General features: G+C 49.3%; 1 protein-coding gene across 6 annotated transcripts in view; it reads right to left on the bottom strand.

Moving 5' to 3' along the window:
- Positions 1-19,128, bottom strand: part of AFAP1L2 (actin filament associated protein 1 like 2) — a 122,899-nt gene that overhangs the window by 4,325 nt on the left and 99,446 nt on the right. For 3 of the 6 annotated variants that reach the window (XM_042855286.2, XM_065552462.1, XM_042855285.2), the window contains 12 exons: positions 18,898-19,077; positions 16,448-16,537; positions 15,245-15,329; positions 13,596-13,700; positions 12,585-12,796; positions 10,703-10,848; positions 9,309-9,420; positions 7,218-7,430; positions 6,937-7,129; positions 3,235-3,441; positions 1,978-2,171; positions 361-483 (listed from right to left, as the gene is read on the bottom strand). In XM_042855286.2, coding sequence (XP_042711220.1) covers positions 361-483; positions 1,978-2,171; positions 3,235-3,441; positions 6,937-7,129; positions 7,218-7,430; positions 9,309-9,420; positions 10,703-10,848; positions 12,585-12,796; positions 13,596-13,700; positions 15,245-15,329; positions 16,448-16,537; positions 18,898-19,077 — 1,860 coding nt within the window. Of the gene's footprint in view, positions 1-130; positions 484-1,977; positions 2,172-3,234; positions 3,442-6,936; positions 7,130-7,217; positions 7,431-9,308; positions 9,421-10,702; positions 10,849-12,584; positions 12,797-13,595; positions 13,701-15,244; positions 15,330-16,447; positions 16,538-18,897; positions 19,078-19,128 lie in introns of those variants that run through there. The other 3 variants (XM_008166321.4, XM_065552463.1, XM_065552460.1) reach the window with 2 other exon arrangements.

Below are 19,128 nucleotides of genomic sequence, written 5' to 3'. Positions count from 1 at the left end.
GCATGACCGATACTGCTCAGCTCAGCATGGTTGTGTAAATACAGAAAGTGTTCTAAGAGCCATAGCAAGGAAGTTAAATTGCAGTTAGAAGATGAAGATGCCTGTCAGGATGCAGACACCCATCAAGGCAAAACCATTACCAAGGCAAATCAGCTCTGAGCAACGGCCCAAGCCGCAGAAGAACGGGTCTCATTCCTGCCCGTCACAGGTCAATCGCAGTCTGCAGCCACTTCCCAGTGCTCAGAAGGCAAGACTGGAAGCAAAGGATTTTGAAAGAAGAGAATGGAACCTAATGATGCTGAGTATATGCATCTGTTCCAAGGGGATTCGTTTTGCTCCCCACATTAAACTGGGCCTTACCTTAGCTTTCTGTAGAACTGTCCCTTTCCCTGTAACCATGATGGATAAAGGCCTGTTTTTTAAAGCTGTTGCCGAGTTGACTGGGGAGTGCTCCGGGCTACTTGTCGGGCTGGCCATTTTGACCTGTATTTACAATAAACGTAATAGTCGTCACCAGGATGATTTTGTATTACTAAAATTCTCACGCCGTTAGCCACCCGCTGGAAAATAGTTAACCACTCGGCTGAACTCTAAGAGCCCATTCGCGCTGAGGCATCAACCCAGCAATGAGGCTGAATTGTACTGATGCAATGGCATGAACAGGAGTGTCACATCATCAAGAGGCAAACTGGGGATTACACTGTGGCTCTTTGTGGCTCAGTTTTTCGTCTTTTTGGTCTGTAATTTCTATATTTATTAACCAAGTGCACTGCTGGCTCTTTGGCCTCAGGCATCAATACGGACAAGGGCTTCAAGACGGGATGGACACAAGCTGCCAAGTTTGGCTCTAAGGAGCTTAGGTAGTTACTGGCCATTAGTGTAGTATCTCAGCACGCCTCACGCTCTTTAATGCATCTTTTCTCGCGATACCCCTGTGAGGCAGGGCAGTGCTATTATCACCACTTTGCAGATGGGAAACTGAGGCACAGAGACACTCAGGCCCAGAGCCTCAAAAGGTATTTAGGCACCTACCTCCCCCTTGAAATCAGTGGGTTAGTCAGTGGGCACCTAAATACCTTTGTGGGTCTGGGCCTAAGTGAATTGCCCAAGGTCATGCACACAGCGGCAACGCGACAGGGTGTGGGGGGCACAATTTAAAGGTTCGGCCACCCCCCTGAACAGCTTGGGTTACGCTCCCTCCCCCACCCTCAATAAGCAATGGTCCCTCCCTGCAGCACCCAGCTGTTGCGCCTGCCTCTCCCCGTGAGGGGGTGCAGCTCACCCGGCCTCCGAGGTCATGTGACTGGCTCAGCTCCGCCAGCTGCCGCACAGGAAGGGGGACCGAGCAGGGCTGACTCTGAGTCAACACATGCAGGAGCGGTCCCGCCCCAAGTCCCTGGAGATGAGGTGGTTTCCAGCCATGGCTTCCAAGGGCCCCCAGCTGGGGGCTCCTGCGCATTAGCCACCGTGTGGCCCTGGCTAAATCCCCCTCGGTCCCTGTGCAAGACCCAAACAAACACCAGGGCAGGCGCCCGGCCCCATAAGCCTGCAGTGACCTCATGGTGGTGGAATTTGCCCCTCACATGTGGCCCTAGTGACCTGTCTGGAGGATTGCAAAAAATAAAAATATAAATCCTGGCAGAAATCTGTGGGGGCATGTGACCCTGTGTGTCCCTCCCCTCCACACACACATCACCTCTGCATGCACAAAGCCTGTGGCAGAGCAGGGAATTACATTCGGGTCTCCCCAGGGCCCAACAAGCACCTTTCATCTCTCCTTATCCACAGTGCAGAAGCGGCAGGATCTGGGCTTCAGGTCTGGGCCCATCCTTATTTCTGAGGCTGCAATCCTAAGATTATATAGTATTCGCTACCACAGGGGAGATGTAAAGCACTTCAGATCCCCAGAGCCAGGCCTTGATTAGCAACTCCCTGCCACTTGGCTGGGAAACAGCAGCTGCTGAGCACCGCACGTACTTTGGGGCTTGCGTTCTCCAGGTGTGTGGTGTCCACAGCTGTGCCAAGTGTCACCGGGCCAGATTCTGCCTTCTTCAGGTTCTCTTTCACTTCCACAAGGCTCAGCTCCAGGTCAACCCTCCTGCTCTCTTTCTTTTTGCACTCCTCATCTATTTCCTTCAGCTTCTGCTCCACATTAGCCACCAGGCTGCTATCTGCAGAGGGAAGACCAAATAAATACACGCCCCCAGCTGAGCCATGGGGATAACTGCACGCATAGATCTCCCGTGCATGTGCTGCTTTTCTCAGGCAAGACTGAGGCGGTCAGTGGATTCCCTGCATTTGTCAGCAGACAGAGTGTAAGAGAGAGCAATTACCTGTGTACCAATCCTTGACGACTCTATTGTTAGAGGAGGATCTGGACACTTGTCCCTCCATAACTAGATTGCTGGGATTGGGCTGGTTAGTATGTGTGACGGGGGACTCGCCTGACTTCGTGAGGGAGGCATAGTGATCGGAATAAGAACACTTATTACTGTACAGTCCGGTGTCCCTTGTAACACCCAGAGTATGGTTATGTCTGCTGGCAGCCTCATGCCACTAGTGGGAGACAGTGTCAGACATGCTCAGCCTGTGTATTCGACAAGGAATATTCCGAATCGTACGTGACTAACTGCATAGACCCATGATAACGAGTTAGGGGTCCTTCTCCTCCTAGCTCAGATGCGTAGTGAGTGACCCACACTTAACACTAAATGGTTGGCACTACATCACTAATTCCCAGGGCCTATTCCCACTCCCACTCTAGTCACCATTATGTGAGTCAGTGCAGAGTGCTACGTGGAGCTTAGATATCCATGGCACTTAGGTGGCCTCCATCACTGCAGTATCTGAGTGCCTCACAATCTTTAATATCATTATCCTCACAATGTCCCTGTGAAGTGGGGCAGTGCTACTATCCGCATTTTGCTAATGGGGACCTGAGGCACAGAGAGGCACAGAGAGGCCCAAAGGCAGTTAACTCCCACGGAAATAGTACCTTAGGCCCAGAGCCTCAAAGGTATTTGCTAAGTGTCTGGCCCAAGGTCAGACAGGAAGTCAGTTTTGGAGCAGTGAATTGAACCTGGGACTCCCAAGTCCCAGGCTAGCGCCTGAACCCTGGATGCATCCTTCCTCTCCTGCAAAAGCGCCAGATGGCGCTCCTGATGGTCTCTCTGGCAGTACCTAGGTCTGTTTCAGAACCTGCTCCTTTGAGCTGAAATTTCCCTGGGCTCCTACCTGGGCAGCTAGCTAACGTCTCTTTCAGCTCCCGTCTCTCCTTCCGAAGCTGGGTCAGCTGAGACCGGATTTCCTCCTTTTCCTTCTCCAGCCGCTCCTTCTCCTCTGTGTACCGCTTCACCTCAGCTTCCATCCTGTTCTTGCCCAGTTTGGTTTCTACGGGCACTGCAAAAACATCAGCAAAGCCAGGCTTAGCCAGGGACAAGGCTAAGGGGAAAAAGTTTTCAGAGTCGTCATGTATCCATGAAAGCAAAGCAAAGCAATGCACTCCAGAAAGTAGTGAGATCACTTAGGCCTGATATTCCACCATGCAGCTTCAGTGAATTAAATTCTCAAACACCCCTGTGATATATTGTCTCTATTTTAATGATGGAAAAAACAATCCCTCCTGGGTGACATTTTTCAGCCAAAAATGTTTTCCAGTGAAAAAAACAGTTTTGGCAACTCAGAAACATTCCATGAATTCATGTCAGTTTTGCCAAATTGTTTTGATTAAAAAAATCAAATCAAATCACAAAACAAACATTTAGTTTCGGTGTTTTGGAAATGAGCCATGTCAGTTTTTCAGTTGAAAATGAGTGTTTTGACATTTCTTTTTCTTTTATTTTTTAAAAAAATGTTTAAAAATGGTTGAACTAGAAATGGAATGGTTCGACTCTGTCAAAACATTTCACTTGACCCACAACATTTTCCCCCAACTTTTCAATTTGTCAAAAATTTCAAAAAGTTTTGTTTTTGGATTGACCCAAAATGAGAATCGTCCCACCCCAAAATGTTTGGCTTGTCGGCAGACTGAAAAATCCCTTATTTTCACAGCTCTAAAACAAAAAGGCATCAGTGGCAGAGCCAGGCTTAGCAATCAGGAGTCCCTGGTTCCCTGTCCTGTGCTTAAATCACTAGGCAACACCATCATGACATATTCCAGTCACCCCTGGAGAGTGGTTTCTAGATTGAAAAATACTGTAGTTTAAAGACACAATTGTATATGAGCTTTTAAAGGACACAACCAATTTAAAAACAACACTGCTCTGAAAACAAGCCAAGGCCCAGCTGTTCAGGTAGCACTGGTGATTTTGGGGACATCAGTTGCTGAGTGCCCACCCTGAATCACCTGAAAGGATTTTTTTCAAAAAGAGCTGAGTTCCCATCCTCTGGAAAATCAGGCCTCTCGGAGGTGACTCACGTTAGCCACCACCAAACTGCAGCACCCAAAATCTCTAGTGACTTCTGAAAGTCTTGGCTCGAAAGTTTGTAGAACCACTACTCCATGGCTTCTAAATCCAGCTCATCTTAACTGAGGACCAGCACCACACCGTCATCCTGGGTATGCAAATTTGGAGGGGCGGGGAACCGGAATCCTTGTTTTGAAACGTTAACACTGGCGATTTGGGGGTGGTCGGGGCAGGGAGGAGGACTGGAGCCAGGTTTACAACAACGTGGAAGGAGGTGGCTCCCTAATTCGTACACCTAAAGTAGCTGTGTTTAGAGAGGGGACACTGCAGGCCTTGCCATATGTCTGCTGAGAGTCCCAGAATGTACTTACTCCTCCTGACGGAGATTCCAGCACCTCTGGACACAGTTTGTGCTTCATTCCAGGTCTACATCCCTTAGCTTTTAGGTGCTGTTAGGAATAGGCTGTGTCTATCTGTATCTTGAACACGGTGTCAGTGTTTAACGTCTATTTCTGTCTCCCTCCACATCCAAACCGTGGCCACATCCTGTCACCCACCATTCTCCCCACCTCCCCCCGCATTTCCTTCCTGTCCCAACGGCCAAAGCATTCATCCACACCTCAACTCCTTCTCCTGCACCACTGATACTCAGGTCCCTCCACCCTCCATCTGAAACACTGCAGCCAAAATCCTCTCTCTTACCAACCACTTCAACCACCCTGTCCCATCTCTGAATCGCTGGCTTTCCATTGCGCTACACATCCAACACAAACATCTTCTCCTTGCCTTCAAGGCCCTACAACATGCAGCCTCTGCCTACATCTCTGACCTGGCCTCCTCCTGCTCTCCCTTTACCTCTCCTCTCCCCACCAATGCCACCAAGTCCCCTTCATTGTCTTCTCTCACCTCTGTCTCCATGCGGCACCTTATGCATGGAAGAAGCCCTTCCCCAACCCATCTGCCAAACCACCTCCATCTAATAAAGTCCTCTTCTCACTTCTTCCCTCACCCTGGGAGATGTGGGGAGGAGGCAAGATAACACTCAGCTCTCGTGTCTTACTGAATAACCATATGAGCTTATTATGGTCCCCCTTCCTCTGCTCCTCCCCACTTCCGTTGTCTGTTTATGGCTTGCACTTGTTGTATCCTGTTAGTGAATGTGACTTTGCTTCTTTCATGAGAGGCCAACCCCATTTTTGGCCACTCAGAAAGTGTTATGAATACATGAAACAAGTGTCTACGCCTTTAGCCTTATCCCCTTCAAGGGGTCTCCATGGCACAGATTCTTGCAGCAAAGATCCTTTAAGCCCATGTCTGACCAAGAAACCAAGTGAGAAGAGGCTTCAGACCCCTTTCCTCTTCAGTACCTCTCCTTGGAGGGGTGTGGTTCTCTTTGGGGCATTTACCCAAGCAACAGTAACACTTGTTTGGTCTTCTTGAAAGCAAGATTTATTAAAAAGAGAGAAATGCATTTTAAAACAAAAGGAACAGTTTTCAGAACAAAGCTAGATCCAAGCGTTGCAAAAGCGAATCTGGATATGGTCCCCTCAGTTTAGTTACAGTGAAAAGAAAAGACGTTCCACATTTCAAGACATAGCATTCTTCCCTCTGACTCTCAGGGTCAGACGTACCCTCTGTTTTCTGTGTCTTAAGGATCTCCTTTTTGTGCCCAAGATCTGCTTTGCAAGCCCCGTGTCAATCCTTTTCAGGATTCAGCAGCTCTTACAAAATGGTTTAAGCCAGTTGCTGTGGTTTATCATCATCATACTAGATGGCTCCTACCCACACTCCACCCCATGGCCCCCTCGGAGGAAGTCATCATCCTGTCTCAAAGGCAATATCCATTGTATATACTTCACAGTCATTCTCCCTTATTCCCATTGTCCTTGGGAAACTAATCTGGGGGAGGGATTCCTGGTCTCTTGCCTTTTGAGAAGGCTGGTTGGAAGCTATGTGTCCACTTGAAGGCAGACTCATTTCACCTTTGTATCCTTCCTCTCCCCTGATTTAAGCAGCGGTGTTAATTTTGAGACCAAGCCGACATCTCTCTCAAAGGCAGTGTGGATTTTTGCCTTTACCACTCCCTCTTGCCAAGCCTTCTGCTTTACATTATCGACACATGCCCGAGCCAGAGTTGCAAGCGTCCACTGCAGACCCACTTTACGGGTTTGGCCCAGCTTGGCGTTGTGGGTCCCGAACTCATCAGCACACACATTTCTTTCTTTCTTTTGCCCCCTACCATGCTTGGACCTTTGGAGCCACAGCTGAGGTCACCAAGCAGATGAGCCATTTTGCCGTAGCCAGAGGGAGGAAAAGCAGCGATCCAGGCTGAAATGGCTGCACAAAGGTTTGGGCACTACTCAATGCCCTGCAGGGTCAGGCCCTTACTCACCACTAGCAGATGAAAAACCACCATAAGATCAGCCAAATGCAGAAAACTTTCAATTCTAGCGGTCAGATAAGTGGTGGACTTTGCGCACCCATCCACCATTCCCTTTGGCAGCATAGTTATGTCATCTAGTAGACCCACCTGTATTTGCCACCTTGGGCCATTCCACTTTCTCTCTGGGCGCCGACGCTAACTGTGGACTGGCCGTAACTGTGCGAGAGGCTTTGATCTCAGGACTGCTCTGGGGGAAGGCGATTTTCTGCTGCTGCATCTGGATTTTGACAGTGGTTGTCTTTGATGGTGACTCTTCCGGCTCCATCTTCTCCTGAAGTGTCTGTTAAGAGAAAAATGTTAGGATTGAATTGGCAGTAGGGACTAATCAACTGATGACTAATCAACTGTCACTGGAGTCGTTACAGCACCTGGTCTGGGATTTCCATTGACGTTCTACGGGGCTCTGCTTCCTTAGCCAATAGGGGTGTTTCTGTTCCATAGTCTACAGATGGAGAGAGTGGAGGTGACGTCTGTGCCGGTTTCCTGCCAGCAGAGTGCAGGAAGGATTTAACCGGTGTGAGGTCTAGGTACACTTTGTCTGGGTCCTCTTCATCTTTGTTTTCGCTTTGGGGTATTTCTTCCTGCAAAAGAGAAAGTATAATCTGAAAAGAATCCTGACTAAACCCTGCTGCCAGGCACAATCTCAGTCTCACGCTAGGAAGCAACAAGGTTGACTTGGTTGATTTGGGGGTAACATTTACATAGGCGCCTAAGTCTAAGGCCCAAAGTCTCATTGAAAGCCAGTGGACTTGGACTCCTCATAGGATTTAGGTGCTTTTGAAAATGTTACCCTCTCTCTCTCTGTTTTTTTCAAATGAATTGAATGATAGCAAAAAAGTGTTGACCTGAGACCCGCAGTGAATGGAAACCAATTTGTTGTTATCCTCAGGTCTGGTCTAGTATGGGAAGGAGCAAGACAAACTTCTTCACGCTGTCCATCCTAAGTAAAGGGCCAATGTTCATGCAAGAGCCTGTCTTCCTGGTCCGTGGCCATTCCAACATTTGCAATGATGTATTGGTCAAGGTTCCGCACTCAGACCACCAGCCTATTTCACTCATACCAGTGAACAGCTGTTAAATGGCAACAATTTTCGACCTCGACCCTTCTGGGCTGAATTCAAAGCAAGCAAGCCAGACAGGAAAGACTCTGTATACCACTAACAATTCCCTAAGCCATGCGAGTCCAAGTTATTGCTTTTGAATAAACAAGCTAGGTAAGCAGGTAGGCACACTCCGCAGGGAAGAAAGGGGAATTTTCCCAAAAGATTTAGCAAATTTCCCAGGGCATAAAGGGAGTTTGTCTTTCAGTGGATGCTTAAAAAGATCTCCCCTTGCATTGCTGAAGCAAACCTTGGCTGTACAGTGAGAAATCACTATCCTTATAATGAGAGGTATCTGCAATTCAAGCAGCCTTTATCCTTTAGCCCAGAAGTATTTTGCTGCCCTGCCCGGCTAGCCAAATATCCATGCGTGAGACTGTCTTCAGCAGATTGTAGCTGCAACGCTACCATCTAGAGGCCACAGGGTTCAATGCAATTACTTGTCTCAGGGCATGGCTACACTTGCAGTTGTAAAGCACTGGGAGTTAAACCCGCCTTCGGAGAGCGCAGCAGGGAAAATGCTGCCGAGTCTTTACACTCTCAGCTGGAAGCGCACTGGCATGGCCACATTAGCAGCTCTTGCAATGGCCACAAAGAGCAGTGCATTGTGATAGCTATCCCAGCATGCAAGTGGCTGCAACATGCTTTTCAAATGGGGGGTGAGGGGGGTGGAGTGTGACAGGAAGTGTGTTGTGTGTATGTGGAGGGAGAGAGTGTGGGTTTTGGGGGGGCTGAGAGCATGTCAGCATGCTGTCTTGTAAGTTCAGACAGCAGCAGACCTCCCTCCCCCCACGCCTCTCTCTCAAGCAGCATTCCTTTGTTCCGGAGCAGATAAGCAGCCAGCTATCAGAAACGGAGCTTTGAAAGGGCATATCCGCATTCCTACAGCGAGTTCAAAACAATGACAAGAGTGGCCACTTGACTTAAGGGCATTATGGGACATTTCCAGAGGCTGATCACAGCGCAGTAATGCAACACCTCATTCACACTGGCACTGTGGTGCTCCAGCCGGGGCGCAGCAAACGTTATTCCACTCGCCGAGGTGGAGTACCAGCAGCGCTGTAGCCATGGAGTCAGAGCGCTCTACGTGCCTTGCCGGTGTGGACGGGTAGTGAGCTAGGGCGCCTGGGGCTCCTTTAATGCACTGTTACTCGCAGGTGTAGCCAAGCCCTAAGAGTCTGAGTGCTCTCTAGGGACTCCCCCACCCCACCCCACCCCCCAGGGTATTCAGCCGGCAGATCAGCATCACCGCGGAATCACAACAGCTTTAAAGCAACTCTCATTCTTTCAGCTGCTCTGAGAAAAGGGATAAGCATGTGGCCCGACTAGCAGAAGGCTGCTGCCATTGTAAAGCCGTACCATGGTTCCTTCCGGCGGGTCCACGTCATCGTAGAGTTCCTCCTCCTGGGTCCTTATCTTCGGCAGGTTATCGATATAGGTGTTGGGCTCACAGCACTTCCTTTGCATTAAGCTGTAAATCCCAAGGCGACATGCTTTCAAAAGCTGCAGGTCGTCCCCGCCCCCGCCCCCCCGCCGTGTTCCCACCATGGCTGGCAATCTACATGCTGCAGTGGAACCTCCAGCCCCACCCCTACACGCCAGGCGCTCCAGAGTCTGCCCTCCACACTGACTCCACTGCCAGGGTGTCCTCTGTCACCGAGGTAGGATTTGCTCCTTAGTGCAATCCACAGTCTCCTTGCCTCAGTCCCGCTTGTGAGCGACAATGGAGGAGAGCGAGCACCACACTGCCTTCCTGAGTGCCCAGCGAGGTGTCTGCCGCTGAGCATCAGGAAAACGTGATCTGCTGCTCTTCTTTTGAGATCAAGTGCTTCATGCGTCACACATAGGGTTACCATACGTCCGGTTTTTCCCGGACATGTCCGGCTTTTTGGTAATCAAACCCCCGTCCGGGGGGAATTGCCAAAAAGCCGAACATGTCCGGGAAAAATACCGCCGACTGGGCACTTCCCCTCCTGCGGCTGTTGTGCTCCCTACCTTGACTCTTTGGCTCTGTTTAAAGCCGAGCTGCCCGAGCGCTACCGGCTTCGGGCAGCCCCCTGGCCTCCGGACCCTGAGCCGCCGGCCGGGCACTTCCCCTCCCGGGCTCCGGGGGTGCAGGGTCCAGAGGCATGGGGGCTGCCCGAAGCCGGTAGCGCTCGGGCAGCTCAGCTCTTAAACAGAGTCGAAGAGTCAGGGGAGGAGCATAGCAGCCGGAGCCCGGGAGGGGAAGTGCCTGGCCGGTGGCACAGGGTCTGGAGGCATGGGGGCTGCCCGAAGCCCGAGCGCTACCGGCTTCACGGTTTGCCGGGCAGCCTCCAGACCCTGCGCCCCCGGCTGGGCGCTTCCCCTCCCAGGCTCCAGCTGTGCTGGGGAAGCACCGGCCGGGGGCGCAGGGTCTGGGGGCTGCCCGGCAAACCGTGAAGCCGGTAGCGCTCGGGCAGCCCTTTTTGCATGGCTGGGAGGTAGGAGGGGGAATGCGGGGTGCTCAGGGGAGGGGGCGGAGTTAGGGTGGGGACTTTGGGGGAGGGGCATGGAAGGGGCAGAGTTGGGGTGGGGCCGGGAAAGGGGCGGGGCCAGGGCCCCGTGGAGTGTCCTCTTTTTTTATTTTTTAAATATGGTAACCCTAGTCACACAGCCACCCACCAGCTGAGGGCCGGACTCCATTCTCCGACCTGTTACCCCTCACCAGCTACAGAGCTGCCTAGAAGATCAAGGAATTTTTCAAAGCCAAAAGTGCTGCCACTGTGACTTACAAGAATGAATTCTTTGCAGCACTCACGATGCAGGAAATCCTGTCAGCATCAACATAATCATAGGTGAATTCTTCTGGGTCTGTTTTCGAGCCTGACTCTGATAAGAGGAGGCCCAGCCAATGGCCCATTTCCTCAGACGACTTGGCCTACAACAGAGCCAAAGAAACAGATTTTTATGGCTGTAACAGCAGTTTCCAAGATGCTTAATATGCTTTAGCTGGGAAGGTAAATTGCAGATTTATTGGGGTCTGTTAGGATAAATAAACTGCAATGCTTTGAAATTAAGCAAATTGCCATGGAATTAAGGTCCCACATGTAGACTTTATAGTTAAATTTATATTTTAAACTAGAGTATTTCTAAAAGCAATTCCTCATTTACCTCCCTGCCAAGACCAGGGCTCTGAGTTTTCCCTGTTACAGTGGAGGAGATCTCAGCGGCCTATAGCCTCACCCCTGCTGGAGTCTTTCAGGCAATCCAATTTTGCAGAGGAAAGACTGAATTTTCATTCTTTGACCAGTAGAGGGCAGTGATAAGACTTTCAAGATTGCTAGTATTAGGAGACCTGCGCATAACTTGAATAATGAAATCTGTAGGGTCTCTGAACAGGACAAGTTTCAAGAGAACGCGGGCTGATTTATGGGTCCGAATCAAAACCCTGTGTCCAAACATCCACTGACCACTTTCTGGGTGCCTGGGAGGGAGGTTTGAAATCTGAACCCCAATCCAGATCAGGCTTTGGAATAAGGCCCATGTCTTTGTAATGAGATGCACTGAAACCCTCGATGTTCACCAATAGCTTGAGCCACAGTTCATTGTTTGGAGTGTTCTCAGTCCAGATAGGAATTCTGTGACTTGAGACCATCTCCTGTGGAACTCCTGGTTTCAGATGGCCTCCACCTGAAACACTGCAGTGTCAGCATGCTGTCTTGTAAGTTCAGACAGCAGCAGACCTCCCCGAGCGTTCAAGCTGAGCGTTGCTGCTTGAACCCCAATATTTCAAAGAAACAAAGCAAAACTGGGGGGGGGGGGAGGCAGAGAACTCATGTCAATCAAAACTGGATAAAGTTTGCGCAGATCCCTGTTGTTAAAAGTCAACAGGTCTTGTATAGCCCTAAAATTAAGCAGATTTTTGTTAAATCAGGCAAAATGTAGAATCTATATTTTGGACTCAATTCTTCCTCCACCTCCCATCCCAGTAAAATTAGTGCAACCTGGAAACCAGCCAGTCAGCTTGGACTTTGGCTATGACACTCTGATGAAGTTTAGTTTCCCCCATTTACAAACTGCTGTTATCTTTTCAAACACCTCTTCAGCTTTTACATCTGCCAGCAGACATATGGTCTGTGATTTACTGGGCACCTCAGACATACAGCGGTCGGTCAGCTAAACAAAACACCTTCGGACCTTGTGGCAGTCATTTCAAGCCTGTTGTTTAGCTATAAATATTCCACCCACTGGAAAACACAGGAAATTGCTCACATTGTCCTCCTCCTACTCTAATCATATTGATGTCAGAGGAAACTAAGATTAGAGATAAACAGCCCAGGATACAGGCAAGTGAAAGTAGCAGATCTGAGTAGATTCACTTGTGCTTTCTGGGCCAGAACCTAACGGGTGTAAGTGAATGGCAAGTCAATGGAGTTGCACCAATTTATGCCAGCTGAGATCCTGGCCTTTTAAGATTAGTGTTCTTCATAATATGAAGGTCTCTGTTTTCAGTTACCAGCAGTCCTGGAGACTTAACATTTTATCTGCGGCTAAAGAGAGGTACTTCTGAGAATGTTACTCAGCTGAGTTCACCCCGCAGAGCAGTAGGAATTTTTATGGCCACTTAGCGGATATATCCCGATAATTTCCTATGAGAAACATAGACCGCCATACCTCTAATTTGGCTAGTTCTTCCCCACTGTGCAGAATACGGAAAGAATAGAGATGGTCAGGGGTGGGGTCTGGAATAATTTCACAGCCCACCAGACTCAGAGGTTGCTGTGCAGATTTACTTCTATTCTTGTCCTGGTAGAAATGGAGGTGACCATTTTTGATGTGACACCAACGGGATCTCCACTGGCTGTTCACTAGTATGTTCAGGTAACCTGCAAGCAAGCACATGCTGGCTTAGTAACATCTTCTACCACATTGGGACCTGGGTTTGGGAATCACACGCACATTTGAAGCCTCCATTGGGCCAGTATATCAACAGAGACACGTCTGGTTGCTGGTTTAAAAGGCGAGGGCTCGCTACGCATAGGTTAACTGTAAAGGTTTGGAGCCAAATTTTGCTGTGACATGGGTGGAAAACTGGTCACACTTTTACCTTCAGAATTCAGGTTAGGTTCAGAGTGGCAAACAAACTGTGGATGCTTAGGGTGCAGCACTTCAGCGTAGACACTCACTACAGCGACAGGACGGGTTCTCCTGTTGCCGTAGTTAATATACCTCCCCGAGAGGTGGTAGCTAGGTCAACAGAAGAATTATTCCATCAACCTGGCACTGTCTACAGCAGAGTAGGTCAGCTAAGTATGTTACTCGGGGGCTGTAGATTTTTTCACACCCAAGAGACATAGCTATGCTGATGTAAGCTTTCCGTGTAGACCTGCCCTTAGTCAAAGCTTATGCAAAACTGTGGAGCCCTGTTCACCCAAAGCTTTAAATCCCACACCAATCTCTCCCTGTTGAGCGTTCAGGAACCCTATGTCTTATGTTGCTTTCTGGGGACGGAAGCACAGAGGCCTTCTACGTCAATCTCTGATGTTTTCAGGGGCTGATGGCTGACTGGCAACTCATCCTTCATGCTGCTACCTGCTCTTGTGAGCACAATTCTCTTTAGGGTGCTAGGCTGAAAATACAAAATTGTGGGGTCTGTTTCATGGTAACATCCTTCCGGACGCTTACTGGAAGTTTCTAGTGTCCTCTCTGGACTCTCCAATGAGCTGGATTTTTTTCTCCCAAGGTTCATCAGGTTGCTCAGTTTAAGGCCAGTTGTACCCTTCTTCTTGACTAACACAAACAGAGAGAAATGTACAGTATGTAAGTCATGCCGATGGAGCCACACACACAAACCATGTTACTTGCCGTTAAAGCGACACACAAGATTCTCGTTCCAAACTAGCTGGTGGGCACATTTTTTAAAGTCTAGAATGCCTAGCCGAAAATGAGTCAATAGTAAACAAAGCCATCACTTACTCTAGGTCCTCCCCATAAACAACACAGGCTGTGCATACCAACAGGTACCCTAATTTGTACACAACATGCAGGATGTGCTCTAAGGCCCCCATTACCTTAGCATCTGAGCTCCTCACAATCTTTCTTTTTTAATGAATTTATCCTCAACACCCCTGTGAGACAGGGCTCGGCTATAAAACTCCAAGGCCCAGGGAGACTAAGGGCCAGATTTTTCAAGGTATTTCAGTGCCTAAAGCTGCCGATAGGCACCAAGCGAGGTTTTCAAAAGCACCTAGGTACCTGAATCCCATTAACTGCAATGGGAGTTAGGAGTTTTTGAAAATCCCCTAGGTACCTAACTGCCTCTTGAGGCACTTATACACCACGGGAAGTCTGGCAGAGCTGGACCCAGGTCTCAAGTCCCAGACTAACATCCTTATTATTGGTATAACTGCAGCGCTAGGAGCTCCACTCACAGGCCAGGACCCCGCTGTCAGGGATACGATTTTGTTCCAGTAAAAGTCCCTCTCCCCAGTGCAGAGCTCCCAGAAGGGCAGGGCTGGTCTATGTTCCCTTCAGCCCCTCAGGTCCTTTGTGGCTATAGTTCCTGTTCTCTGCCTTCTTTCCCCCTCCATCCCGCTCCCCTCTGACCCTGGCTCACCCAATCTCTGACCACCCCTCACCTCCATTTCCAACCCCCTTCTCTCCCAGTCCCCCCGACCCTCTCTCCCCAGCCCGTCACTGGAAGAGTGGTCAGGACGGATGCAGCAGTGGTGACCACCATGACAGAATCGTATCCCAATCCATTGTGCTAGGGGCTGTACACTGCTAGCCCTAAACACTTGACCATCCTTCCTTTCCACCTGTCCCTGAAAAAAATTGAAGTTAATGTGTCTACAGCTTTCACCCGCCATCAGATCAGTTTGGGGTTTGCTGTGAGTGCAATGGGCGGGCCTGGTGATCTGGAATAAACCCATCCAGGCAAGCTTCTCCCCAGTGCAGGGGGTGAACCTGCTCTCCGATCACTTGGAGGCAAATTAGTTCCACCTGTCCCACCTGGAAAGCAGATTGAGGGCATTAGATAATCAGGCTGGTGGGCTAAAGAGCCAATTAGCCCATCAGGATAAAGAGACACAGGAAGGAAGTGCTCGATGGGGTGGGCTTGGGCTCACAAAGGCCTCAGGGAAGGGAGGGTTCTGCTGCTCTCAGGTCCTGAGGAGAGGTTTGAAAGCACAGAGGGTATCGTAAATAGACTGTTGCATGGTGGTGGTGGTGGTGGTGGTGGTGAAGGGAACTCAAATACGTGGTCCTGTGAGTCTGAGAGGTAAGAAGACAGAGCAAAGGGGTGTCCTGTTACACCAGACATTGGTTTCTTTTACCATCTTTTGTTTCAATGGATTCCGGGTGGCCGTCCGTGCTGCTCCCGCTCTCTGATGCCACAGAATGCCTCTCAGACAAGTCCGCCTGTCAACGAGGACCAGACGTGAGCGCCAAGGGGCCAAGACAATACATTAACAACACCAAGCATGGGCCAAGAATGTCTTTGTTGACAAAAAAAAAAAAAAAAATCCATGGGCTGGGTCTCTATGCTGGTCAAGGGAAATTTGGGGAAAGTATTGAAATAATTATGGGAACAAAGTGTGGGCATCACAGAAGGAAGCATGAAAAGTCACATGTGTCCTATGTCACAACCCGGGCACATTTGCAAACCCAGGTCTCTAAATGTGTGGGCCCCTACCTCAGCTGGTTTGGAGCTGTGTAGCTCGGTTGAAATCACTGGAGCTAGGTGAGGATCTAGCCTATATTGTGTACTTTGGAGCCCATCCACTCCTGTCAGGCATTTAGTTAGAGTCCTTTCCCCTTTAAATTGTAGGCCAAGCCTTTTTAATTTTTTTTTTTTTAATAAATATTTTCCTAAAAGTAAGATGGGATCCATTGCCACCTCTTTTTTTCCATCTATCTGTCCATGCTGTGTCCCTCACCATGGTATCTGGGCACCTACTTGGGTTTATTGTGCTACTGTGATGGTCTAATACTGGAGAATCTCCAGGTCCCCAGCTCTCAGATAGTCACCTTTGTGCTGCTCTGGGGCTGTTTCTTAAGACTCCCAACATTTATTTGTATTGGAGATCATCCCAGGCTTCAACGTTTCAATCTGGATCTGAAATTATCCAAACTTTTGGAGAGTTTGGATGTAGGCAAATCATTATACTAGGGTCAGGGTAGGAACATAGCTCCTGCCACGCTAGGTCAGACCAGTGGTCCGTTCCGTCCACTAACAGGTTTCCACCAGACACTTCAGTGGAAGGAGCAAGAAACTCAGCAAATGGCAGTTCAGGAATAATAGAGGTTAGTTTATGCCCTCTATGTATGTCAAGGAAAATTAATATTGCTCCAATAATGCTTCTTTCAGCAGTAAAGTGTGGTTGCATTCGTATCAGTCTCAGTCTCCTTCCTGCCCAGATAAAGTTACTGCACTGGTGTAAACTCTGCATGTTTTTTGTTAAAGGAGTCGGCTGTAAAAGAAGGATTTAAAGCATTTTACACATTGAATATCACCTTGCTAAAGATACAAGCTGTACCTTGAGGTAACTGAGACGGTGGGAGTCTGGAACGTATTGATTTCCTTCACCCACTCCTTCAGACTGAAGGCCACTGGTCTCTTGGATTACCTGCACAGAGAACAAAGCAGCAAGCTGAAAGACTTGTTAAATTACCAATACTCATCATCTTCAGAGGTATGCAGAACATATGCAGCAAAACTCAACATCATGCCAATATTCACCTAATGTTAAAAACCTGAACCTTACACCGGCTTTGTCAAAGGGATCATGAATGCAGGCTCCGTAACCAACAAAACCGGAACGCACGGTGAACAAAACCTGGGACCCATTGCAAGCAAAACCAGAATTAGGGTTTGATGTCAAACCCCTGCCCTGCTCATGTAGGGTGCAGACATGAATGTAGGTGGAGCAAGCCATTCAGACAGAATTTCTCTTTGAGGTTTTGGGTTCATGTGGACTGTAAACGGAAAACAAAATTCAGAGGATGCTAGGCACTAGGAGCAAAATAAGATGACACAATTTGCATAAAACCCTGGGAACTGAAATCACTAAAGCCAGGTCTTCAGTTGGTGTAAATCAGGTAACTCTTCATAATTTATTTCAATGGGGTGACACCAGCTAAGGACCTGGCCCATAAAGTTCAAATGAAGAAAAATTCTAAGGGCCAAATCCTGCCTTGACTTGACATGTTGCGACCCGAGTGACTTCAATGGGGCTGCACTGAGTTTAAGTCAGGGCAAAACTTGGCCCTCTGTATCAGTCCAGTGGGTGTGTTGAAGGCTGCGAGTGAACAGAGCTCTTCTGCCTGCTTTGAATTAATCGCTGATCTTTGTAAAGGTTCATTGTTCTGCTGCAGTTTCCATGAACAGCCATGTTTCCTGTACAGTCCTTAGCTATTCTGTGTTTGGGACTTTCTCCAAAAAGCGTTCCCACACATTGTTACAGAGAGCGGCATTAAGCGTTCTTCTGTCTCTGCAACATTTCCCATTAAACATCAATTAGACTGAAGCTGGGAGTTCAATGCTCTCTTGCTGAAAGCCCTTCTTTATTCTGGCTGGAAAGGTTGGGCTGGGGAGGTCCTCTCCATTCTCCGACATACAGAAGGTGGCCAGGGTTTGCCGGGAGCATGCTTGCCCTGGACATGAAAACGAAGCGGCGCATGTGTCTATGTGCTTGCAGCTGTGAATGAGGCCAGTGTATGTCGGAAGAACAGCGGAATGGAGTACGGCCTCCAAGCAGAGCCACCGTAACGTCTATGGGAGTTGTACAGCTAAGTTCCAGGGCAGTGCATTGAATCCCTATGAATATAGTAACGGTATGTAGCCTTGTACCCAAACTCTTTGCTCTTGTCCCCTGACACTCACACTCTGTCTCTCTCCGTCTCTTTCTAACCCCCTCTTTCTGCTCTACTAACACCCCCCCACCCAGTCTCCAACAACTTCAACAACCCTAAAGGATCATTTTAGACGCTTCCTTCCCTGGCAACGTATCCTCCCCTCCCTTCCCTTAAGTTCAGACCATAGTGCAGGGAGTTGGAGCTTTCACTGCTGATCTGATACGGCCGGCCCTGCATGCCTGACATCTCAGCATGCACAATCTTCCAGCAGAAGTGCTGAGCCTTGAGAGCATGGAGACGTGTGAAGAGCCCAGCACGGAGAACCCAGGGGAGGAGATGGAGAGGTTCCCTGCCAGCAAAAATGATTCCAGAAGGGTGAATGGAAGAGACAGCCATTTCACCTCAATGAATCCGAGGACCTTCTATATTCTTTTACCTTCTTCATTGCGAGAAAACTGCAAGGAATAACTTATTCACCACGTTTCTCAGTCAGGGCAGAGCACGAGGGAGTGCCGAGAAGGCAGGCACAAGATACAAGCAGGGCCAGATTAATCCCATCACTGGGGCAACCATACACTTCTCTCAGCCGGGTGTGAGAGGCGGTCTCAGGGGAAAGCGAGGAGGGCGTAATTGCAATGCCACCCGCTCAGATCACGATGGAAGGCTGGCTGGGCCAAACTTGAATGGGGCTGCAACCCCATGTGCCAGGTGGCAATGCCCAGAGAGGGAAACTGGGCTCAGCCCCCTGGTAGAGGAGCTGCTCTTGCAGGGTGGTGCTCTCCAAACACCACCATGGGGTCAGGATTAGGGTTGCAGTGCCAGGCCAGAGGGCGTTGCTGTGGGTGGTCTGTGCCCCTTCAGCTGGGCAAAGGGGAGGCGGCGAAGGATCCTGGCCTATGATTTTGGCCTCTCAACACCAATTTGGGCCCTAGCCATGTGCCTAATTTGCCTCCAAGTTAATCCAGCCCTGGGTACAGGAGTGCGAGCCCAGAGGGAGTTACCACAGGGGCACAGCGGAATGAACAGCCCCCCTTTTCCACTGGTACAGTTAATCTGACATTGTAACCCAAGAGCCCGTGTCTTTTGTTACATGATCGCACCATAGTGGGCAAAGCGACACAGCTCCACTCACTCTGAGCCACTGCTCGGCCTGGTCCTTGCTCTGCAAGCCCAGCACAATCACATCTGAGGTCATCGGAATGATCTTCAGCTTGTGTTCTTTCTTCTTCACTTGCTTTTCCTTGTGTATGACACTGCAGCCCAGCAAGTTCACATCAAGCTGAGGGGTGTGGTCCTTGGAGCTCTTGTAGCACTGAGAGCAGAAGGAGAGAAGTAAAGTAAGAGATTAGAAGCATGTAAACTC

This window comes from Chrysemys picta, chromosome 7 (genome assembly GCF_011386835.1).
Source record: "Chrysemys picta bellii isolate R12L10 chromosome 7, ASM1138683v2, whole genome shotgun sequence".
NCBI classification, from domain to species: Eukaryota; Metazoa; Chordata; order Testudines; family Emydidae; genus Chrysemys; species Chrysemys picta.
This window is presented reverse-complemented; position numbering and strand designations above follow the sequence as displayed.